Raw genomic sequence first — 24,383 nt, forward strand, 5'->3', positions numbered from 1 at the left:
TCCCCCAGCTCACCTGCTGGCCCCAAGGCCAGGGGCTCTGGAGGGCCTGGGGAGAAAGCCACGGTTGGCCTCTCACCCTGCTCTCTGCCACGGGGACCCCCAGCACCACTTACTGAAGAGACTTTCTATTCCCCATTGTATATTCTTGCCTCGTTTGTCATAGATTAATTGATCATAAGTGTGTGGGTTTATTTCTGGGCTCTTTTTTCTGTTCCATTGATCTATGTGTCTATTTTTGTGCCAGTACCATACCGTTTTGATTACTATAGCTTTGTAGTACAGTCTGATGTCATATTTTAAAATTTGTTTTAAGATGTTTCTAATTGCTCATTAGAACATTTTTATGATGGCTGCTTCAAAATCTTTGTCAGATAATTATAATAGCTCTAACATCTTTGTGTTAGCATCAATTCATTGTCTTTTATTATTCAGTTTGAGATCTTCCTGTTTCTTGGTATGATGCGTGACCTTTGATTGAAATCTGGACATTTGGGGTATTAATGTTATGAGAGTCTGGATCTTATTTAAGCCTTCTGCTTTAGCTGGATTTTCTGACACTGCTATGGCAAGAGGCGGGAGGGATATTGCCTCATTACTGCCAGGTGGGGATAGAAGTTCAGATTCCACACTCAGCCTCCATTGACACTTGAGGGAGGGGTTCCTCATTACTTCTGGGTTGGGATGAGCATTCAAGCTCCTCACTAGGTTTCCACTGATACCTCTCCAGCAGTACCTCATCACTGCTCCCCATGTGACCTCCACTGACATCACATCGAGGAGGCAGGCTCATGATTGTTGGTGGGTGGTGAAAATCCTGACCGTCTACTAGGCCTCTTCTGACACCACACCCAGTGGGGACGAACATCTAGGCTCCCTATTTAGTTTCTTTGACACCACCCTTTTCAGGTGGGAAGGTTGAGACACCTTATTACAGCCCAGTGAGGGAAGAAGTCTAACTCCTCACTTGGGCTTTGCTGACATGGCTGGGGTTGGATCACCATCTTTTTTCTGTGGTGTTTGGCTGGAGTAGGATGATTATTGCCTAAGAGCTTTCTGTCTTGCTAGGCTGCCTTTTTCCTTGTCCTTTGGCTGGAGGGAGCTGGATTTTGTTGGTTTTTTTTTTTTTTTTTGTCTGTACATGTTAGTGTTTCTGGGTTACCGGGTTTCGTCATCAAGAAGTGTGGAATGTATGAGGCAAAAAAAAAAAAAAAAAAAAAATCCAATGAACTCATCACCATGTTATTGCTCAGGTCCCCATGTCTCTAGGTCATTTCCCTTTCATTCCACCTTTCAGAGTCATAATGTCCAAGGTTTCACTGAATGTGGGGAGTAGGGAAAAACATGTCTCCTCCATATTCCTGAAAGTGGAAGCCCTTTATCACGGCTTTAAAAAAATGATTTCTGACCTCTGTTCCTCAGGGAGATGTACTTTTATTTCTTGTATCTGTTTTCCCAGTTGCTTCTAAAAATCGTCATCAGTATGATGAAGTGAATCAATGAAGCTGAAGGGGGTCTCCTCTCCATAAGAGGTATTGGGAAGTTAAAAGCTTCTCGAATTCCTTTCCATTCAGTAAGAAAGAAACCTAACTTTATCCTATCTCTGGGTTAGGATCTCTAACATTGGTCCATATGCATCTTTTCACCAGCCACCTCATGTTCTTCTCCAGAATCTCTTCTCCAGCAGAAAGCCATATTAGCAGAGTACACATATGTTTTACACATCCAATTTTAATGATGCTAAGAGATACGGGCGTGTTGGTCCTTATGGCATTTGTATGTGTTTTTGATTACAGTCTTGTTCCCTCCTCCACATGCACCATTTTAAGAAAGTCATAATCGGAATGATAAATGACCCCATACCTTCCTTTAGGGCTGCATGTAAAGGTACTTTTATTTTTACCCTTCTCCAAAAGATGAAAGGTATAATGAGTACACTATAAATGACTGAATGAGTGACAAGTCAATTGCTCTGAACTCTATTAATCTCACTTTCAATACAGAATGAGATGTCCTATTGTTCATTTAGCTACCAAGTGGTATAAGCTGATATTTTGTTATTCTCTAGAATTACAAAGGATTGCAACACTTAATGTATAGAATACATGCAGTAAATGCTGGGCTGCCAAGCAGAAGAGATATTAGGTAATTTAGAGAAAGTAACTTTTAGAATGAACAGCAAACTCACTCTTCAGTTCAAAATGAAATTGAGATATATGCTCCCCTCCCTTGCCTCAGAATATTTCACTGAACTTCTGAAAGATTCATTTTGAAAAGCCTTTACAGAGAGAAAAACACTGATAGGTTTGGAATCATCTGAGCATTTCCAATTTCTGTTTTAGTCACCTCCCTATATTATTAGCTCCCTAGTAGGACAGGCAGGGAGGGGGTCTTAGAAGTGGAGGAGTAAACAGTGTGCTGTCCAGTCCTGGCCACAAGGCCTCTGTGCTGTGAGGTAAGGTGTGGAGGGATTACAGTGATATGTGCTTCTGAAATTATGTTTTCATTGAGATCCTGGTGCATTTCAAAATACTTATTCAGATATCTCACCAGAAAGTGACCCTTGGAGCAACAGTAAATATATTACAGGAATAACGAGACTTCTAAGCTGTTTTCTTGGAGTGCTGATGTTGCAGGAAGAAGGAAAATGATGACCTATCAAAGCACCCTAAACAGATATGTCTATAAAGGGAGAGGTGGTGAAGGAGGACAGTTAAGAGTAGCGTGATCCAGGGGATAGTGGGTGCCAGTGTTCAGATTTGGTCAGGCACCTGCTGCAAAGCAGTCTGGGTAAGTCGCCAGCTGGGTCTGTGAGCTGTGATCTAGAGAAGGACAGATGCCTGCAATGCTCTTATCCCACTCACTGCTGAAAAGCAGACTCAAAGATCGTCTCTGGTTGTCTTACAGAAACTGAGCTTGGGTCAGGCAATGTTCTTTGTGCCATTGACTTTTAGTAGCTGCATTTGGTTTACTATAAGTGTTCTAGCTAATGACTAGGAACAGAGACTTTGACCCAAACAAACCTGATTCAAAACCAAATACTGTCCCTAACAAATGTAGGCTTGTTTCCTTGTTAATTCTACGAAGCTCTTTTCCTCGTCTTTCAAAGGAGAGATAATGACATATCTCTCATAGGATTGTTGCAGTCATTAAATGTGATAATTTTTAAAAAATTTTTTTTTAAATTAATTAATTTTTGGCTGCATTGGGTACTCATTGCTGCACACGGGCTCCCTCTAGTTGTAGCGAGCGGGGGCTATTCGGTGTGGTGCGCGGTCTTCTCATTGCGGGGGCCCCTCCTGTTGCAGACCATGGGGCTCTAGGTGCGTGGGCTTCAGTAGTTGTGGCACACGGGCTCAGTAGTTGTGGCTCGTGGGCTCTAGAGCACAGGCTCAGCAGCTGTGGCGCACAGGCTCAGTTGCCCCACGGCATGTGGGATCCTCCCGGACCAGGGCTCGAACCCGTGTCCCCTGCATTGGCAGGTGGACTCTCAGCCACTGAGCCACCAGGGAAGTCTCTGTGATAACTTCTTGACGTGCTTAGCATATACTAAGAGATCAGTAGTCATCACTGATGATATTTGTCATCACATTAACTTAATTATTTACCTGAAATAAATTTTTCTATAGCATGTTTCCATTGTGATAGTTATTCAAAAGCAAACTTCAGACTAACAGAGTTTGATAATTTGTTGGATATCACAGTATTTTATCAAGTATATGAGCACCTGATAAATGGCTGATTAGTTTTGTCTGCCCCTTGATAGCTCCTGGTAAAAAGACACAGCTCCTGGATTCATGCTCCCTAGATGAGGGCCATGCTAGATCCGACTCCTGCACAGAAATGCTTCTGCTGCAGAAATTTCCTGCCAAATCTTCAAAGTTTTAGAATAATTTCAGCCAACAAAGTATATAAAAGAGGTACTCCCAGTTTTGGAGGAGAGGTCAAGTACAGGTGGAAAGTGAATGATTAGCAAACGCAGCTGTTGAAAATGTTTAACAAATTAACCACATATTTTTTCCTTTAAGTCAGCGGAGAAAGATACTGTTTGGTTTAAATGGTGATTGAAATTCACCATCTGTTTGGAGTGTTGCACAGTGGCCAGGGGGCATGGCCAAAACCAAGGCTCCTGGCTTTCTCCACTTGCCAGGCTAGAGGTGGCTTTGCTGCCCGTGTGAGGATGAGGTCCTCCCTCCAGGTCTGACAGCCCCAGGGCTCAGCTTCTGACCACAGTCAGGAGGTTCTGCCAGGGCTTTGGCCGGTGGCTCCTCCACTACGACTGCCGGCTTAGAAGCTACTGGCACAGACTTACTTGTCCCCGGAACCTCAGTGATTTATCCCGGCACCTGGCCTCTTCAGCCCCTTGGGCCTTGCTTGCCTGCCTCCTTCCCCTCGGCCTGGTCAGCAACAAGAGCACTTTGGTTTCCGTGCACGATGATCTGCATTATGCCATGGACGGAACTGCTTAGCAGTGCTCGGAGCACACGCTCTAAAGGAATTTGGGGATATGCTAACGAGGAAACCCATAACCAGAAGCTGAGAAGATTCACAATCAAATTGCATTAAATCTGTGGAGACTCCTTAAAGAACAAGACACACAGGAAAAGCCTGATTGCTGGACAAACTGCTTTGCAAATGAGTGGTACGGTTGCTGAATCTTTGAAAAGACAGCAGCACTGTCAGAGACACAACTGCAGCCCCCACCCGCCTATTAGTCAGCCCAGATGACTGGCTGATGAATGATAGCGCCACATGGGCAATCTCTCTCAGCGGAGCTCCTGGAAGGACTCAGGTTTGAATGCTGATGTGGAAAGTAAATAAAATGTTCCAATTTGTTTTTCCGTCTTCAACCAACTGCCCCAGCCCATCTCTGAATTTGCACTCTCCCCTTCTTGCTCTGCCTATGTCAACAGCCTTGCACAGAACAGAGTTGTTAAGTGACATACAATTCTATCCCATTTTTATCTTAAAAGACCAAATTACTATATCAATGAATGTCATTCCTGTATGACAGTGAGGATGAGTATGATTTATAAGTTAAGATTTCAAGAGATAAAGGAACTCCAAAAGCTAAATCATTTTGAATAAGTTCATATGGATGGTTTAAAGATATCTACCTTAACTCCATTCATTGGACTCATTAAAGATTATGATGTACTGTGTTATATTTTAATATTTGAAGAAATTGTAAGGTGGCATTTCTTCTCATGAAAATTCATAGGATAATGATTAGATGCTGAAGTATTTCTCTCACTACTTGTAAAGTAACAAAGTTTTATTTCTCTTTATTTAGTCTCAAATCAGAGATCTAGAGGCGGATCAGAATAAGACAATATTTTATGTCATACCAGATTAAGTTCTTATCTTTGCAGTGTGAAATTTAGACTTTGTAAATTAAGAGCCAGCAGCTTTGTCTTCTGAGTTGTAGACAGTGTTGCTTAAATGTTTCTCTAAACTGAGTCTCTGGTGAGAAGAAATAAGAATGTTCCAACTTAACAGTTGGCACTTTTTTTAAAAAAGACTGCTTTTTCTAAAGATTCCTTTTTCTATTTCTCTTCAGGCTTAGTTCATAATGGGCCTTAGGATTCAATGCTAAGTAACCCAAAATCAGAGGCTCTATAGGTGGTAAGGGTATGAACACACTGTATTTCTCAGCAGGCTGTGACTTGCCCAAGGTCCCACAAGTGGGAGCTGAATTCATGGTCAAGATTTTGTACATTGAGGCTCTGTATTCTTTCTGGTTAGAGATGGAAAACTAAGGTACAGAGGAGGAGGATCCTATATGGGCGGATCACAAAGGTAGACTAAACCGAAAATTCCTTAGTGACTTCTTTGGCTCAGATTGAGAGAACTTTATTTTGAGAATTGAAGACAGACAAACTGGGCTAGTTTATGGCCAGATTCCACTTTGATTGGAGGCCATCATAATTCCCCATTTGGCTTTACACCTGAACGCTCAGCCATATATAAAACAATGGTGGTCAGTTGGGCTTTTTCAGGTTGCACAAAGCTTGGGCTTCTATCAAGAAAGAGATTAGGCTCTAAGGCCAAATCAAGTCCTGGTTCTACCACTTACTGGCTGTGTGACTTTAGGAAAACTGGTAAACTTCTCTGTTTAATAAATTATACCTTTTACCTTATGTGAGGGTTAGTGAGTTGGTGTATGTAATAGGAGAGTGTTGACCCATATTAAGAGCTCGGTAAACATGAACTCTTCTTTCATTTTGATGATCTGGCTTTCAAAAGACCCATTTATTCAGAGCTGGGAGGGGATTTTGAATCTTCTAGCTCAATATTTTTATTTTACAGATGAAAAAATTGAGGTCTAGAGAAAGGATGTGGCTTCTGAGCTAATGTGTGACAGACCCAGGTCTCTGAATCGCTAGTTCAGGGTGCTTTTTACTGTACTAGCCTCCCTGTAAATAAGTCTTTGTTCTTCTTATGGATAGAAGACAGAATCAGACCACTTCTCATATCCACTGCCACTATCTAGGTTCAAGGTTCAAGCCACGCAACCTTGGCTTCCAGCCATTGTTATTACTCTCCGGTAACATTGCAGTAACCTCCTAACTCGTCTTCCTGATTCCACCCTTGCCCCCTTCCATCTCTTCTCACCTCAGCAGCTTAGAGTGTTTTTTGTTCTTCTGTTTGACAAAACATTACCTCCTCTGCTCTCTCACTTCATCTCGTATTACTCATGTCATTCTACTCCAGTCACCTTGCCCCCCTTGCGGATCCTTGTACGTGCCAGGCACTCTCCAGTCTCAGGGTTTTGAGTCTGCTGTTTCCTTTACTTGGAATGCTTCTCACCAGATATTTGCATGGTTTGCATTTCTTTCAGATATTTGTTCAGTTATCACCTCGGTGAATCCTGCCCTGAGTATTCTATTGCAGTTGCAGTCATCTTGTACTTTCCATTTTCCTTTCCTGCTTTCTCCAGCCATGGCATTTATTACTTATATTCCATATTTCTTTAGGTAGTTTATTGCCTACTTTTCTCTAGCAGAATGCAAACATCGTGAGGGCACTGCTTTTTCATTGCTGTATCTCCAGCATCTAGGACAGTGTCTGCCCGAATCACTGAATGCAGGAATGAGCAGTGTGATAACAGGACCTGTGGGATATTCAGAAGGGTGTGTTTTCTCAGCTATTTTTGTTACAGACTAAAACTAAGCAAAGTGTGATACTCTTATTTAAAGAGTCCTGTCATGGCATGGGACTTTCCAACACAAGAAAATTTACCCTTTTTTTGACACAATCTGCTTATTTTTGTATTTGCACAGCTAAACCAACATACATATATCTTTCTGGAATTAATTACTGGAAAGCCAATACTCTGTAAAGCCAAACAAAAACAAGAGCCACTTTCCTAAAACTCTATAAAGAATACACAGTATTTTAGTTCTGTTGAATCAGGAAAAAAGCCCACAATTGTCTCATTCTTTCTCTTTCTGGGTTCTTAGAGAAATCTCAAAGATAACAAAATATAGACAGGAGGTCAGCACTCATGAATCAGGCTTCATCTTGACAGTCTTTTTATAGACCTGTAACAAAGTGGAGCCCTGAAAATTGTGTTAGGTAATGGGGATTCTGACAGACCCTTAAACTCCGTGGAACTAGGAGGTGCTGCTATAATTCTGCTTCAGATGAAAATTTCAAGTGTTTTCATTAGGTACAACAGCTGTTTCTATTACAGATAACAGATCTCAGAGGTGGTGATGCTGATATCAACTTCTAGTGGGCTCAGAACACAGTGTAGCTTGTACAATTAGCTTTTTAAAAAATTATTATTTTTTTCCTGCACACGCAAATTAACTCTGTAGCAGTAAAAGGAAATTACTTACTTGCTACTGGAATCGTCTGAAAGTGATATGATCATGCTTTGTCGAGTCACATTGACCAAATTAAAAGCCCTTGGGAAAAATTTGGCACTGCGTTCCTTCCCATTCACATCTTCCTAAAGACCTCTCAGGAGCTTCCATTTAGAAAGCTAGGATCATTACCAGGGCTTTTAATTTGGAAAGATTGGCTGCTCACCAGGGAGTCTTTCTAGATACCCAGTGGTCGGGTTGAGTGGCTCTGATGTGTTCCAGTCTCAGAGGCCTTGACTTGACTATTCTCCTGACTCCTGCTTGCTTGCAGGTATGTTTTCCAGCCTGGGACCCTGATCCATGGCTCTACTGCTAAAGCTTATCTCCACGATGGATGCTATCATGTCATTCTTTCCACAAATGCACATATCACTCCTCCTTGGAGAATTGGAATCTGTTTCTCCAATCCCCTGATTCTGGGCTGGCCTGTGACTGCTTTGACCGATAGAATATGGTGGCAGTTGCTATGCCAGTTCTGGGCCTAGCCTTTTAGAGGACTGGTGGTTTTTAAATACTTCCTTTCTCTCGAGGTACTTCCTCTTGGAACCCAGCTGTTGTGCTGTTGAAAGCCTAATTCACATGGAGAGGCTACATTTAGGCACTCCGGTCAGTGTCTCAGCTGACTAGTATCAGCTGTCACCACATGTGTGAACCGTCTTGAGTCCAGTTCATTTTAGCCTTCAGGTGACTCCTCCAGCCCCAGGCACAGAAGCCACGAGATTGAACTGCATGAGAGACACTGAGCAAGAACCACCTAGCTAAGTCTAGTCAACACATAGACCTGTGAGAGATAACGTTGTCCTTCTAAACCATTATATTTGGGATGATTTTTTTTTTAATAGTAATCTTTTATTTATTTATTTTTATATTTATTTTTGGCTGTGTTGGGTCTTCGTTTCTGTGCGAGGGCTTCCCCTAGTTGCGGCAAGCGGGGGGCCACTCTTCATCGCGGTGCGCGGGCCTCTCACTATCGCGGCCTCTCTTGTTGCGGAGCACAGGCTCCAGACGCGCAGGCTCAGTAGCTGTGGCTCACGGGCCTAGATGCTCCGCGGCATGTGGGATCTTCCCAGACCAGGGCTCGAACCCGTGTCCCCTGCATTGGCAGGCAGATTCTCAACCACTGCGCCACCAGGGAAGCCCTGGGATGATTTTTAACACAGCAATAGATAACTGCAGTAAGGGCAAAGCGGGAAGCTGCGGGCTAAATGCTCCTATGAATGTGGGCATCAGAACACTAGTGTAGAGAGAGGTGAAACTGGTGGTTGTCTACAAGATGCAGACAGGTATAGACAAATGTCAATCACTCTTCCACCTGTTTGGCCAGTCCTTGGAATTTCATAATTGGACTATTCTGTTATCTCTTGGATTTGCAAATATAAATATTTACTGTACAAATGCAAATATTTCTGGGAGGGATAATGCTTTAAACCAGGGTATAAGGGTACAGCAGACTTTTTGTGTAGGGTCAGATAGTAAATATTTTAGGCTTTGTGAGTTACATGGTCTTTGTGGCAACTACTCAACTTGGCCAAGGTGACATAGATGATACTTAAGTGAATGGCATGGCTGTGTGCAGTAAACTCTATTTACAAAAATAAGTGGTTGGTTGGTTTTGACCTGTGAACTGTAGTTTGCTACCCCCTGTGCTAAACAATTATTCCTATAGTCAGCAGAAATATTTAATTATATTGCTTGACTCTCATGAGCGTTGGATTTCGTTTACCTCTAGCTCCAGTTCGTCCTGCCGTTCCTTCTTAGTCTCCTGCTAAATTTGAAATGCGCTCCTCAAGCCTCTCTTCTTATTATATGCTCTTTCTCTGCCGTGTCATCCACTCAAATGATTTCAGTTACCACCAATTTGCCAATGACTTAGAAAACTCTATCTCTATTCAATTTTCTATTCAGAACTCCAGACTCCTGTACTTCACCTTGGATATCTTGCCGGCACCCTAAGTTCAGTGCACATTCGGGCTAGTTATTAGACTATTGTCTCTTAACTCCAAACCCACCCTTCTGTAATTAGCTCTTTGATGCTGGGACTGGAACTCTGGAAACCCCATTTCTGTTTTGCCAGATCTTTGTCTCCATCAATAGGGGTCAATAGAGGGACACTGTAAAACCCAAGGAGAAAGGAGGGACTTGCTGCTTCCTGGTTATTTGCTACGGACTTCCTGTCTGCTTGGAGTTTTCATGAGCATCTATTCAGCAAAGTTTCTTTGCTCCAGAAATATACATTCTTTTCTGTAGTAGCAGTGGAATCTAGTTTTTCCAAAAGTTGCCAGATTACCCCCATTAAAACTGCCTTCTTTCACTCCCCATCAGCACCAGTGAGTTAGTGCCCATTCCTCAGAAGTCTGTCTCAGCCCTTCACGACCCCTCCTCCAAGTTCAGGGACACTAGCACCAGCTAAATAGCACCTCCTAGTAGGAGATGTGAGTTTTGGCCCAGCCAGGTCCCTGCTCCAAGTTTCTAAGTTTTAGTAATTGCAACCTCTTCTGTTTGATTCTCCAGCCCTAGGGGGTGGTAGCTGTTTCCTTTAATTGCTTCCTTGGTGATGAATTATTGGTTTCCTTTTCAGTTACCTATTTCATACCCAGTTAACCATTCTGTTTATTAAATTCCCTTTCAAATACCTGGTGTGGTCTCTGTGGACTCTGAAAGAGTTTATGTTCTCAGCCAAAAGCTGCTTCGTTGAAGTATTTCCTTCCTTCCTTTGCACCAGCGAACCTCTTCCTATTCCCCGCCTAGTGGCTCAAGCCCAATGTCTGGGCATCATTCTAACCTTTTCTTTTTTCTAAACTCCCATATGCAATCAGAGAATAAGGCCTGTAGATTTGCCTCCTGAATATTTCTTACATCTGTCTGCTTCTCTCCATCTCTGTGCCCACCACTGTACATCAAGTCACCTCCTTATAACTGACCTCCCCAAATTTCTGTAGCCCCAATCTGTTTTCCCACTACAGCCCTAGCAATGTCTCAAAAATATTTATCAGATAAATATTAATACTTCCCAAAACATAGTTTTTAAGACCAAATCCTTAAAAAATCCTTAACGTAATTTTTAAGACCTTCTGTGATTTGACTTCTTCTGCCTATGCACTTCATTTTGAAATAGGTTCCTCGTTCCTTTGTCAGTTTTTGAATTTGCCATGCTTTCTTAGCATTCTTGGTACAAACTTATTCCTCTGTGTAGAAATCTCCCTTTTCATCTGATAACTACTACTATCCTTTAAATGTTTTATAAATATCACTTTCTCAGAGATGGATTTTCTGATCTCTCAGACCAGATTATATTCCTCTCTTTGTTCCCACAGATCATTGAACATCCACTTTTTAAATATAATAGTAAACTTATAAGTAGCTGTTTAATAACTGTCTTCTTTCCTAGATGGTTAGGCCCATATAGGCAGGGGCTGTGTCTGTCTTGTCCAGCACAATATCCTTAACATACAGTGTTCTTTCAGGCACAGTAGATATCCAACAAATATTTGCTGAGTTCAGTTGATTTCTGTTCTATGCATTTATCATAGGGCCTCTGAATTCATTACAGAAGACACACATTTCTGCAGATGCATTGGAATCCCTCATGGCTGACTTTACCTCTTAAACTGAAGGCTTCTTCACATCTCCTGACACCAGTTCTCCCTTTGTGGGTTCTTACCGTGATTGGAGGAGACTGAGTGGGGAGTAGAGTGATCAGAATTTATCACCTTTAGCTGGACTGGAGACCCAGCTGGACTTTACTCCTTCCTGCATTGCCAGAGGGGCCCGTGGTATCACACGAGTCTCCCGAGTATCTGGGGCCAGGTGCATCTCAGTGCTTGTTTTGCATAACTCAGGTAACCAATGAAGGGATGTTCTACTTCTAACAACCCGTATGTTACTCCTTCACCCCAAACATCAATGTGCTAGTTCATTTGTAGTTCCCTGAAATGTAGCCGTTATTCCTCAAGTGACAATTATGGGAGAAAGGGTTGGGGAGCGAACTAAAACATTGATGAAAGGGCTTTAAAAATATCTATAATAACCAATAATGAAGGAGCAGATAACGAAAATAGAATATGAAAATGAGCGTGATAAGAGACCCATAAAAGCATATGACCACGGTCAGAAAAGCAGCAGACCTTAGGAAACAGATTAAATAAATCCATATTTGATTTTGGCTACACTTCCAGGGAGAGAGCTGCATTTATTTTAAAAAGAAAACAACCAATAAAACAACCCAAGGAATTTCCTTTTCTTTTTATCTTTTAAACAGATTTGACCCAAGATGGACATTTTCTTTGAGAATAATATGTCTTTTTCCTTCAGCTGAAAGTTTTACCTTTTGAATTGTATTCCACACACGTTCTTTATCGTTTCTTCTTCCTTCAAGGGTGTCCATAGCATCTGCCATTAGTGACTGCAGCTGTGGCACCAAGATAAAAATTATCAGTGTGGAAGTCACACAGAAATAACTTCTCTAAATACACAGATTAAAACCTAATTAAAAAATCATTTGTACGCTGATGATTTTATTACTCAACTTTCCAACAATGAACACTGCCACCTAATCTCTGCTTCAGTCATTACCAAGTATTATTGCAGATATAAAATACTGAAACAATGGAAAGATTCTTGAAAATTTGTAGAAAACATATAGGTTTTAATGTAGTAAGTGCTGATGTTTTGTAAAAACGGATCTGGGTTGTAAAGAATGAAGGTGGTGGTTAATTCTCTCAGGAAATGGCATGTAGTACATGAACACATCTTAGTATTTTCTCCTGAGGCTAATGTATCATAATTCTAGGCATCATGCAAAAGCTCACCAGAGGACCATACTAAAATTGTATTGTTTTATTGCCTCTTAAAGGATCTAGCTCATTTTAGTTCTTTTACTATTCTTTCCTTTTCTAAAATTTCAAAATAACCAGGATAACTTTTTTAGGTTCCATTTCAAAGGCAAGTTTAAAACATTCCACCCTTTGCCCCGAACTGCCATATTCCAATTTAAAATAATCCTATACACACACTTTATATGTGTCTGCAAAGTAATGAGGCCACATGAAGCCAGGTGATATTCAAAGCTAAAAAAGAAAGTTCTCTGAAAAAGAACATATACCAGTTCAGTTCACCATGGCGTCAAACATTATGAACCCTTAGATAATCTTTCTGTTCTTTAGATGTTGCAGAGCTTAAGCAGGAGGGTAGAGGGTCGAGTCATTCAAAACTCTTCTACTGAGTAGTCACTGTTTATATAGCGTGATAAAAGGTATTTCGAGGATTTGTATCTAGGTTAACCTATGCTTGGAAGCTGGAAAGTAAAATCTATTACTTAAGGTGATGAACCCTTGCAAGATACATGATTTTTAAATATTTGGCTTGCACATATACATCCCTATACATTTACTTTTTTTTCTAGTAGGTATATAAATTATGAAAATATCCCATGAAATCCTGTTTTCCAAGGTTTCAGGTAGTGGAATGTTGCACTAACACATTAGTTAGCGATGTTAATAATGCTAGTTTTGTGCTCTTTGTGTATATTTAGGAAATATAAGTATTTCCAGAAAAAAGAAGGCTGCAGATGTGTGGTTAAGAAGACCTAAGTGCAGAAAACTCCCTTGTATTTTTCATTTAAATCTTGAATGTGCTTTTCAGGAAGACAGGATCAACATTGTGCCAGCTTCTTAAATTAACATTTTCTTCGCTCTCTTTTATCTCAGAGGAGCATTAATCATCTAAAATTGGCTATAATATGCACTTTGAAAGCTCCACACTTACTGCACTCCTGAATGCCTTATGAATGGTAGGATAAACACAGCCTTTTAGAAGGTGTTCTGTGCACATAACCATACAGGTTTAGAAAGTATTATTGCCAGTTTTGACTTAGTAAATTCTTGACTAATAGACTTTTTTTTCTCATAGTTTTAATGTTTAGTATGTGTAGTTTTATTGTTTGGCTACTCAGTTTTATATGCTTACTTTGAATATCAATATTTATTTAATATACTTTTACAGGTTCAGATGAACATTATAAATGTTGGCAGTTCATTTCTTGATTAATTTGTAACAACTTTAAAAGCTCAAAGAGGGAGGGTTCCTTTAGTTATCTGAAAATTACAGGTGATGAGTTTGGGTTATTCTCCTCCTTGCTATGTGAATTCAATTCAGGTCTATAATTAGTTTTCGCTACATTCAATTAGAGCTCAAAGAGCCCTTCCCAGCAGCACATTAGGAGCTTTATATGGAGTGAATTTTACCTTTCCTTGAATGGCCAGCACACTGATTACTAATTGTTTTTCAAACGAGGTGCTATTGTTTCTAATATAAATTATGGTTATAATATACACACCTGTTTGGAGATTTGTTCTATAAGATATTTCTTGGACTAGGTTTTGAGAGGCTCTGTGTTTTCTGAGTTAACTGGTCAATTCAGTTAAAAAAAAACACCCACCATTTGACTACATTTTCCCCTCAAGACAGCTCTCTTAACTAAATGTTACGTATGCGTGCGAGTGTTGGCACTGCCAACATACATGTGACATTAGAGGTAAATAAGAAAATTCTATGGATGATTTTGTAGGGTCAGTTTTCTATCCAGCAATTACTGTTTTTTCCTCTTACTTTTCCATTGAAGAGAATCCTGTATTAACATATCTTGGAGTTAAGAAACAATGTATTAAAATTTCACTTTACTTGAAACAAAAAAGCCTGACTCAAAATATGAATAATCAGCCCTCTTCCATATTTTCATACATCACAAAGGTCTTGCTATTAAAAAAAAAAAAGGAAGCTAGTCAGGGTGGGCAAATAAAACACACACACACACACACACACACACACACACACACACACACACATTTCTACATTTTCCAGTTTCTTCATCAGAATGCTTCATGAGGGTTGGGGAGTTTGCCCTGGGACTGCATTTATTGTCACATTCTTTTTCAGACCATATCACTCTTGTATTGGCTCAGGGCTTGTGAAAGCCTTAAACAAAGAAAAACAAATGCTTACCAATTCCGCCTCCTGTTGACTGATGTCCTGTAGATAGGGAATGGTTGCTAGCTCGGCCATTGCTTGATTGATCACCTGGGACTGCTCCTTTACTCTCTGCAGCTGGCTGAGGAGGCTGGCATATTGCAACTTCTCCATCACACCTGACCACGCACGAAAACTCCCCTAGTCTCCCAGTAGAAGGAAATGTTTTAGAACAAAACCACAGAAATAACCTCTCCCCGGGGATTGAAGTCAGGTCTCGTTGTAATAACATATTTAGCTCCTCTGAAGTAATGGTATCTAGTGCAAATAAATGTTTTCTTCTATTATTTTAGAGAACTGTCTGTACCCTTCCTTCAAACAGATGAATGTATTGGTATATAAAAGGGAACGCTTGGCAGGACTGTTGAGAAGGATTTGCAGGTGGCCCTGCCTAAGGAATCTGGGATGAGGGGAAAAGAAGGACTGAAATTGAACCTGAGCTCCACTCTCCCAGTGGGGATCCCACAGAGCTGTGTCCATTTAGCGGGGGTGACTTTATCTATGTCACCAAGGCATCATAAGACTTAAGAGTTGCCCGCTGTCTTGTTTATACAAAGGAAGATTTCTTATGCAAGTTGAATCCTGAAAAATGTTATGCAAGTGGATTTCTGTCTAGCCCAGTGGCTTACATTAAACCTCCAGCTCTACTTTTATCTTTAGTTCTCATTGGATGGCCATGGACTCTGGCTCCTCTCCTTGTGGCATTCTAGTGATTTATTCTGGGTCCTAGGACCATTCCAGCAACTGACATGGTCCATCTTGAAATAGACTGTTGTGCACTTATAAGGAACACCAAGCCCCAAGAATCTACTGGTATTTTGGGCTTTCTTAAAATGGGGCACACTTATAATTAAGGTGGTCTACCTCTGTGTTTGCTACTGCCAGCCATAGAGAGGACAGGTTACCTTCTCTAAAAAGTTTAATACAAATTGTACTGCTTGATAGGTGAGACAAAGTTTATCATAAAATTCTCACATTTCTGTTTAGGAAACAGTACTTCTGACATAAGGGGGCATCTAAGGGTTCCTGTCATGTTTGGAGGGTGATGAGAAATGGGAAGTCACAGGAGGATTTAGTTTGGTGATGGCATTCTGAATCTTGGTGCTCAGAAGTGGAAGCCTAGATGCCCAGCATCCTTTTACGTGGTCGGGGAGTGGAGGTTTCCTCTTTGACCACCTGCACCAGAATTACTAGGCTTGTTGGTTAACTAGGAAGAGTCTTGGACCTTACTCAGTGAATCACAATCTCTTGATATGTGGCCCTAGAAATATGAATTTTAGCTATACAAAAATTCAAATATTCAAATATCAAATATTCAAATATCTCAAACAGAAGTTGGAGAATAAACTACTACCTTAAAGCTTAGTATCTGCACAAGGACTATTTTAGTTTGTGCATACTTATAAAACAGATTTTTCCCCAGAAATTAGAGAAGGCAGACGTGACTCTTCCTTCTTAAAATATTCTCTTCTAAGGAGAAAAATTATTAGAAACTAGCATTACTAAAGAGCATCGAAATTTTAACTTGAATTTAGAAGGCAGTCCTTTCTGAAATGTCATACACATATCTTGATTGACACCAACCTCTAGAATTTGGCGCTTTCCTAGAATCTTGGTAATAAAGAAAGGTTGAGCACTGTTGCATTGTATTTTCTGTATTTCTTCCTAACATCTATCTCTGCCATTTGACTAATGTCTCTTTATCCCTGCTAATTTGTTCTTTCCAATTAATCATTTATCTGAAAACCTATAAACCTATAGGAGCAATGACTACAAATTGTGGATTTGAGATCCCTTCTCTGAATTGAAGAAATAGCCAGCCTACCCACTGAGTTTAAACATGTAGCTAAACAATGGATACTGTCAAATAGAGGAAAGCAAGTTGCAGGAGAAACAGTTTTCTTTCCGAAGAAAAATTACTTTCTTTGTCCTTCTTTAAAATAAACAATGGGGCTGGTTGTAGGAAAGTGGTGTAGTGACTCAACTCCAAAGTGCAGAAACAACTGCGGCCTGCTTGGAAACATAATCTATCAGTGTAATTTTCCAAAACATCAGGACAATAAAAATAGTGGAAGGCAGTGGTGCTTTGTTAGCTTGATTGTTGGATGCATAGCAAAACAGGAAGTGCTCCTTATGAATAGGACACTAGGGAAAGGATACAGTTGACTGCTAATCGTCCCCCCCGCCCCCCAAGCCAAATGCCGTTTTGGTCATCAGGAAACTACAGATTAATATTTTACCTATACAAGATTGGGGCTTTTGAGAGATAAAGTGAAAAAGAAATAAAAATTAATAAATGCCAGCAGGAATGCTTTAATGCTGTTGCTTTAAGAAAATCAAGGAAATAATGAAAAATGAAGGAATTAGCTCACATCTAATGCTAGCAAGGGCTAAATCTAAAGGGAAGTAGCCCTCTCAATGAGACTTCAGAAGTGATCAAAGAGCTCCTTAGCTGCTGGAGAGAGTGTAATAAAGTGGCCAAGATTGAAGATAAAACCTCACACAGGTACAATGAAGGTTAGGTAAATAGCAAGTTCAAATGAAAGCTTCAGCCAGAGAGTTGTCTAGATTTACTAGCAGGTATGGATGAATGTTTGGAAAATAAGTGGCACAGTATAATACTGCTGAAAAGCAGAGCCCAAGTATTGGGAATGTATTTCCGTTTGACATAACATATAGAAACATTAATTGCAAAGAAAAGGGGTAGGAAACATATATTATTGTTCATTTCCAATGTGCATATATAAACAATTTTTTTGCTTTACTTGGAGGAAATTAAAAGTAAAATTAACAAGGTATGCAAAACCTGGTTAGTTAGGTCATTTTTTGGCAAGTCAGCCTGTGAAGGAAGCTTCATGCCAGGCAAGAGATTTTATTATTTTAACTCTTTAACACCCCAGGAAGCACAGTACATAAGGTGTAAACTGACAGCAGCCAGTAAAGTTAATGAATGGAAAAGCACAGCAACATTCAGTAGCACGTGAAATAATTAGTACAAAGATCCAGAGAAGAAAAAATACCATTAGAGCAGAGCTACTGGTTGAATGGGGTTGATGTTCAGTGAGATTAAAAGACACCAGATAGGGAGGTGGGAGAATATTTTAGACAATAACTCTGAAAATGCCAGAATCATTCTTGTCTGGCCATGTGCTGTGTGCCTAACAAAAGAATCTATAAAGGTAAGGAAACTGGTGTCAGAGTGAAAGGAGAATTATTTTCTGAGACATAGAAACATTATACCAGGAATGTCTTTGTCTCCTTCACCAACTCTTTCTACCACCTCATAGCAAGAGGTGAAAATTCATGTTCCCTGGCAAGCCCTACTATGGGCAGTAGATCTACTCCATGGCTAGAGATGACACCTCTAATCCTGCCTTTGTGAGGAGATCTGAGTGCATCAGTGATCTAAGGAAAAGAATTCAAAATCCACAGGACACTTGCACAGTCTTCATTTTAGAAGAGTATGTAATATCAAAGTATACAGCATTTATAAAGAAAAAGAAAGGTCTATAAAACAGTCCTTTTGTCATAGCAAATGAAAACCAATACAATTAATTAAAACTTTAAAAATTCTTAATACTTTACAAAGTGCTTCAATGTGGATTATATACTTTTGGTCTCACAACTCTGGGAGGTGAGCATGGCAGATAACAGCTTATTTTATAAATGAGAAAAAAACAGCTCAGAGGTTAAGTGACATCCTAGGGTTACACAGCCAGAGCACAGCCTTGGACAAAAGTCTTCATCTATAGGTGTCACAAGCTAGGGTCACAGCTAATAAGGACAATGCAATGCCTAAATACTCAAGTGGATGGCATTTGACATCTGACAAAAAAAAAAAAAAACACACACACACCTCAGGGGATCCTAAAAACACTGTTGAGGGATTCTTGGGTCACAATTAATTGTACCATGTAGGAATAATTTCTGCTCACCAACTCATTTCTTGCTTCATTAAGCTAGGTTACCTTTGCAGCCAATTTTATTCAGTCCTGCTTTATGAACCTGTGGTTGGGCATATAATGAGAAACCTAGAGGCCAATATTTGGATATTCTTCTGGTCCCTGGGTACCTGTGGGCTCACTTGCTTCAATTTCATTAAAGCTCTTTGAGACAGTCTTCCAAAAACTGTTTCCCATAGACGCAAACTTAAGAAAGTTGATGAAATCCCTCACAGTTAACAAAGTGGGTGGTGCTGACTCATTCTAAAGAAGACTGAGTTATTCATTACATGCTAAGAATCTTGTTCATTATGGTTTTCAAATCTCCTTTATGGACACATAAAGATACATGCATATACACATTTCTAAGTGGCCAGAATGCCCTTTGAAACATGAGAAGAAAATGTGTTAAAAGCATTTAAAAAGTGCATGATGCCTAGATTGGCCTAACCTGCATTCGCAACACACTGGGAGATCTGAGCTGGCAACAGATGATGATGTGGCGGGTACCTGACAAGTAGCAAGGTATGGCGGGCATCACCCCAAAGAGCCAGGGCATAGACAGATTACCTCCCCGACATCCAGCACGCTGGCACTGCAAGGCTAGCCATGTGCAGATGAGGTGAAATAATACAATATGGTGATGGTTCTTGCTAGCAAGGCTTCCACTGCTTGCAAGAGCCTGATGATGACAGTGATGATATGTGTGTGTGTATGTCTCTAATTAGGATGGGGTGGTTGGTGAGGGTGTGTGTGTGTGTGTGTGTGTGTGTGTCTGGAAGAGGTTGTGAATTGGAGAACAGGACCCAAAACTTGCAATAGAGCCAATGAGATGGCTATAAACTGGATGTTTGTGTCCACCCAAAATTCCTATGTTGAAGCCCTAGTGGCCAATGTGATGTATTTGGAGATGGGGCCTTTGGGAGGTAATTCGGGTTAGATGAGGTCATGAGAGCAGGGCCTGATGATGGGATTAGTGCTCTTATAAGAATTGACACCAGAGGGCTTGCTCTCTGCCATGTTAGGACACAGAGAGAAAGTAGCCGACCGCAAGCCAGGAAGAGGGTGTTTGTCAGAACCTGACCATGTTGGCACCCTGATCTCAGACTTCTAGCCCCTAGAACTGTGAGAAAATAAATTTCTGTTGGTTAAGTCATCCAGTCTATGCTATTTTGTTATGACAGTGCAAGATGACTAAGGTAGAGATGGATTTCTTAGTAGTAATAGTATAGGGGAGATAACTGAGTGGAACACGGTTGTGAGGAAGGGGAAGCTATGTGGGAGGAAAATCAGTAAAAATGTGCTTTTGAATTTGTAATGCATAGAATTACAAATCATGCAAATAAATTAGGGGTTTTATAGCTTTTATAAAATGCTGAATAATGTTACTGAGCAGGTAAACTGCTGAACAGATGTTAAGTAGCTGTTTGTGATAACCCCCTTGGTTCCCCTTGTAAGGTAAGAACATCAAATCAATGATGTAATACTAAAGCCACAAAAGAAGAATTCTTTAAAATTTTCAGCTTAAAGGCCTTTTGGAAAATATTTTAAAAGGGGAAATCTGCAGCCTTTAGAGCCCATTAATGAGGAGTTCTCTTTATGTACTTTCAGTACAAGAGCTTAAATTTTGTAAAATAGCACAGCATAAATCAGATCTTATTTTGGGCTTTTTTAAAGACTGAAAGTAGAAAGGGCATATTTTCCCTGGGTCGGAGAAAGGGATTAGATAATTTACCTTAAGGGTATATAAAGATCAATTGCCAGGTGGAGGTCAGAGTCAAGGTGGCAGACTAGGACGACACGGAATTCGTGTCTACATACAATTAGGGCACCTACCAGGCACTGATGGGGGACCACAGACACCTAAGGGGATGGGAGGAACCCCCAGCGACTGGCTTGCAGGATCTTGGTTCCCAAGCTGGAGGTTGGGGCCGAGCTCCTGTGGTGGGAGCTCTGAGTCCAAATTGCTGGAGTAACAGAGAACCTCAGACCCCAGGGAATATCAATTGGAGTGAGGCCTGCCGGACATCCTCATCTCAGCACCAAGACCCGGCTCTATCCAACTGCCTGCAGACTCCAGTGCTGGACCCCACAGGCCAAACAACCAGTAAGATGGAATACAGCCCCACCCATCAAAAAAAAAAAGACAAAAGATATGTCATAGACGAAGGAGCAAGGTAAAAACCTACAAGACCAAATAAATGAAGACGCAATAGGCAACTTACCTGAAGAAGAATTCAGAGTAATGATAGTAAAGATGATCCAAAATTTCATAAACACAATGGAGAAAATACAAGAAACATTTAACAAGGATCTAGAAGAACTAAAGAGCAAACAAACAGTGATGAACAACACAAAAACTGAAATTAAAGATACTCTGGAAGGAATCAATAGCAGAATAACTGAGGCAGAAGAACGGATAAGTGACCTGGAAGATAAAATGGTGGAAATAACTGTCAGGGAGCAGAATAAAGAAAAAAGAATGAAGAGAATTGAGGACAGTCTCAGAGACCTCTGGGACAACATTGAACACACCAACATTCAAATTATAGGGGTCCCAGAAGAAGAAGAGGAAGAGAAAGTGTCTGCGAAAATATTTGAAGAGATTATAGTCAAAAACTTCCCTAACATGGGAAAGGAAATAATCAGTCAAGTCCAGGAAGCACAGGGAGTCCCATACAGGATAAACCCAAAGAGAAACATGCCAAGACACATATTAGTCAAACTATCAAAAATTAAACACACACAAAAAATATTAAAAGCAGCAAGGGAAAAGCAACAAATACCATACAAGGAAATCCCCATAAGGTTAACAGAAACTCTGCAAGCCAGAAGGGAGTGGCAGGACATATTTAAAGTGATGAAAGGGAAAAACCTACAACCAAGATTATTCTCCCCAGCAAGGATCTCATTCAGATTCGATGGAGAAATTAAAACCTTTACAGACAAGCAAAAGTTAAGAGAATTCATCACCACCAAACCAGCTTTAGAGCAAATGTTAAAGGAACTTCTTTAGGCAGGAAACACAAGAGAAGAAAACGACCTACAAAAATAAACCCCAAACAATTAAGAAAATGGGAATAGGAACATACGTATTGATAATTACCTTAAATGTAAATGGATTAAATGCTCCAGCCAAAAGACATAGACTGGCTGAATGGATACAGAAACAAGACCCGTATACATGCTGTCAACAAGAGACCCACTTCAGACCTAGGGACACATACGGAATGAAAGTGAGGGGATGGAAAAAGATATTCCATGCAAATGGAAATCAAAAGAAAGCTGGAGTAGCAATTCTCATATCAGACAAAATAGACTTTAAAATAAAGACTATTACAAGAGGCAAAGAAAGACACTACATAATGATCAAGGGATCAATCCAAGAAGAAGATGTAACAATTGTAAATATTTATGCACCCAACATCGGAGCACCTCAATACATAAGGCAAATGCTAACAGCCATAAAAGGGGAAATCGACAGTAACACAATCATAGTAGGAGACTTCAACACCCCACTTTTACCAATGGACAGATCATCCAAAATGAAAATAAATAAGGAAACACAAGCTTTAAATGACACATTTAACAAGATGGACTTAATTGATATTTATAGGACATTCCATCCAAAAACAGCAGAATACACTTTCAACTGCTCATGGAACTTTCTCCAGGATAGAACATATCTTGGGTCACAAATCAAGCCTTGGTAAATTTAAGAAAATTGAAATCATATCAAGTATCTTTTCCGACCACAGCACTATGAGACTAGATATCAATTACAGGAAAAACTGTAAAAAATACAAACACATGGAGACTAAACAATATGCTACTAAATAACCAAGAGATCACTGAAGAAATCAATGAGGAAATCAAAAATACCTAGAAACAAATGACAATGAAAACACGACGACCCAAAACCTATGGGATGCAGCAAAAGCAGTTCTAAGAGGGAAGTTTACAGCAATACAATCCTACCTCAAGGAACAAGAAACATCTCAAATAAACAACCTAACCTTACACCTAAAGCAGTTGGAGAAAGAAGAACAAAAAAAACCCCAAAGTTAGCAGAAGGAAAGAAATCATAAAGATTAGATCAGAAATAAATGAAAAAGAAATGAAAAAGACAATAGCAAAGATCAATAAAACTAAAAGCTGGTTCTTTGAGAAGATAAATGAAATTGATAAACCATTAGCCAGATGCATCAAGAAAAAAAGGGAGAAGACTTAAATCAATAGAATTAGAAATGAAAAAGGAGAAGTAGCAACTGACACTGCAGAAATACAAAGGATCATGACAGAATACTACAAGCAACTATATGCCAATAAAATGGACAACCTGGAAGAAATGGACAAATTCTTAGAAAAGCACAACCTTCTGAGACTGAACCAGGAAGAAATACAAAATATAAACAGACCAAGCACAAGCACTGAATTTGAGACTGTGATTAAAAATCTTCCAACAAACAAAAGCCCAGGACCAGATGGCTTCACAGGCGAATTCTATCAAACATTTAGAGAAGAGCTAACACCTAGCCTTCTCAAACTCTTCCAAAATACAGCAGAGGGAGGAACACTCCCAAACTCATTCTACGAGGCCACCATCACCCTGATACCAAAACCAGAAAAAAATGTCACAAAAAAAGAAAACTACAGGCCAATATCACTGATGAACATAGATGCAAAAATCCTCAACAAAATACTAGCAAACGGAATCCAACAGCACATTAAAAGGCTCATACAGCATGATCAAGTGGGGTTTATCCCAGGAATGCAAGGATTCTTCAATATACACAAATCAATCAGTGTGATAAACCATATTAATGAACTGAAGCAGAAAAACCATATGATCATCTCAATAGATGCAGAGAAAGCTTTTGACAAAATTCAACACCCATTTATGATAAAAACTCTTCAGAAAGTAGGCATAGAGGGAACCTACCTCAACATAATAAAAGCCATATATGACAAACCCACAGCCACCATCGTTTATAATGGTGAAAAACTGAAACCATTTCCTCTAAGATCAGGAACAAGACAAGGTTGTCCACTCTCACCACTGTTATTCAACATAGTTTTGGAAGTTTCAGCCACAGCAATCAGAGAAGAAAAAGAAATAAAAGGAATCCAAATCGGAAAAGAAGAAGTAAAACCGTCACTATTTGCAGATAACATGATACTATACATAGAGGATCCTAAAGATGCTACCAGAAAACAACTAGAGCTAATCAATGAATTTGGTAGAGTAGCAGGATACAAAATTAATGCACAGAAATCTCTTGCATTCCTATACACTAATGATGAAAAATCTGAAAGAGAAATTAAGGAAACACTCGCATTTACCATTGCAAAGAATAAAATACCTAGGAATAAACCAACCTAAGGAGACAGAAGACCTGTATGCAGACTACTATTGACACTGATGAAAGTAATTAAAGATGATACAAACAGATGGAGAGATATACCATGTTCTTGGATTGGAAGAATCAACATTGTGAAAATGACTGTACTACCCAAAGCAATCTACAGATTCAATGCAATCCCTATCAAA

At 40.0% G+C, this 24,383-nt stretch overlaps 1 protein-coding gene across 1 annotated transcript in view; it reads right to left on the reverse strand.

Moving 5' to 3' along the window:
* Positions 1-24,383, reverse strand: part of SPATA16 (spermatogenesis associated 16) — a 236,080-nt gene that overhangs the window by 20,843 nt on the left and 190,854 nt on the right. The window contains exons 8-9 of the mRNA XM_057544841.1: positions 14,868-15,032; positions 12,193-12,276 (exon numbers count right to left, since the gene is read on the reverse strand). Of these exons, the coding sequence (XP_057400824.1) occupies positions 12,193-12,276; positions 14,868-15,032 (249 nt within the window). The remainder of the gene's footprint in view (positions 1-12,192; positions 12,277-14,867; positions 15,033-24,383) is intronic.

Source organism: Balaenoptera acutorostrata, chromosome 4, assembly GCF_949987535.1.
Source record: "Balaenoptera acutorostrata chromosome 4, mBalAcu1.1, whole genome shotgun sequence".
Taxonomy (NCBI): Eukaryota; Metazoa; Chordata; class Mammalia; order Artiodactyla; family Balaenopteridae; genus Balaenoptera; species Balaenoptera acutorostrata.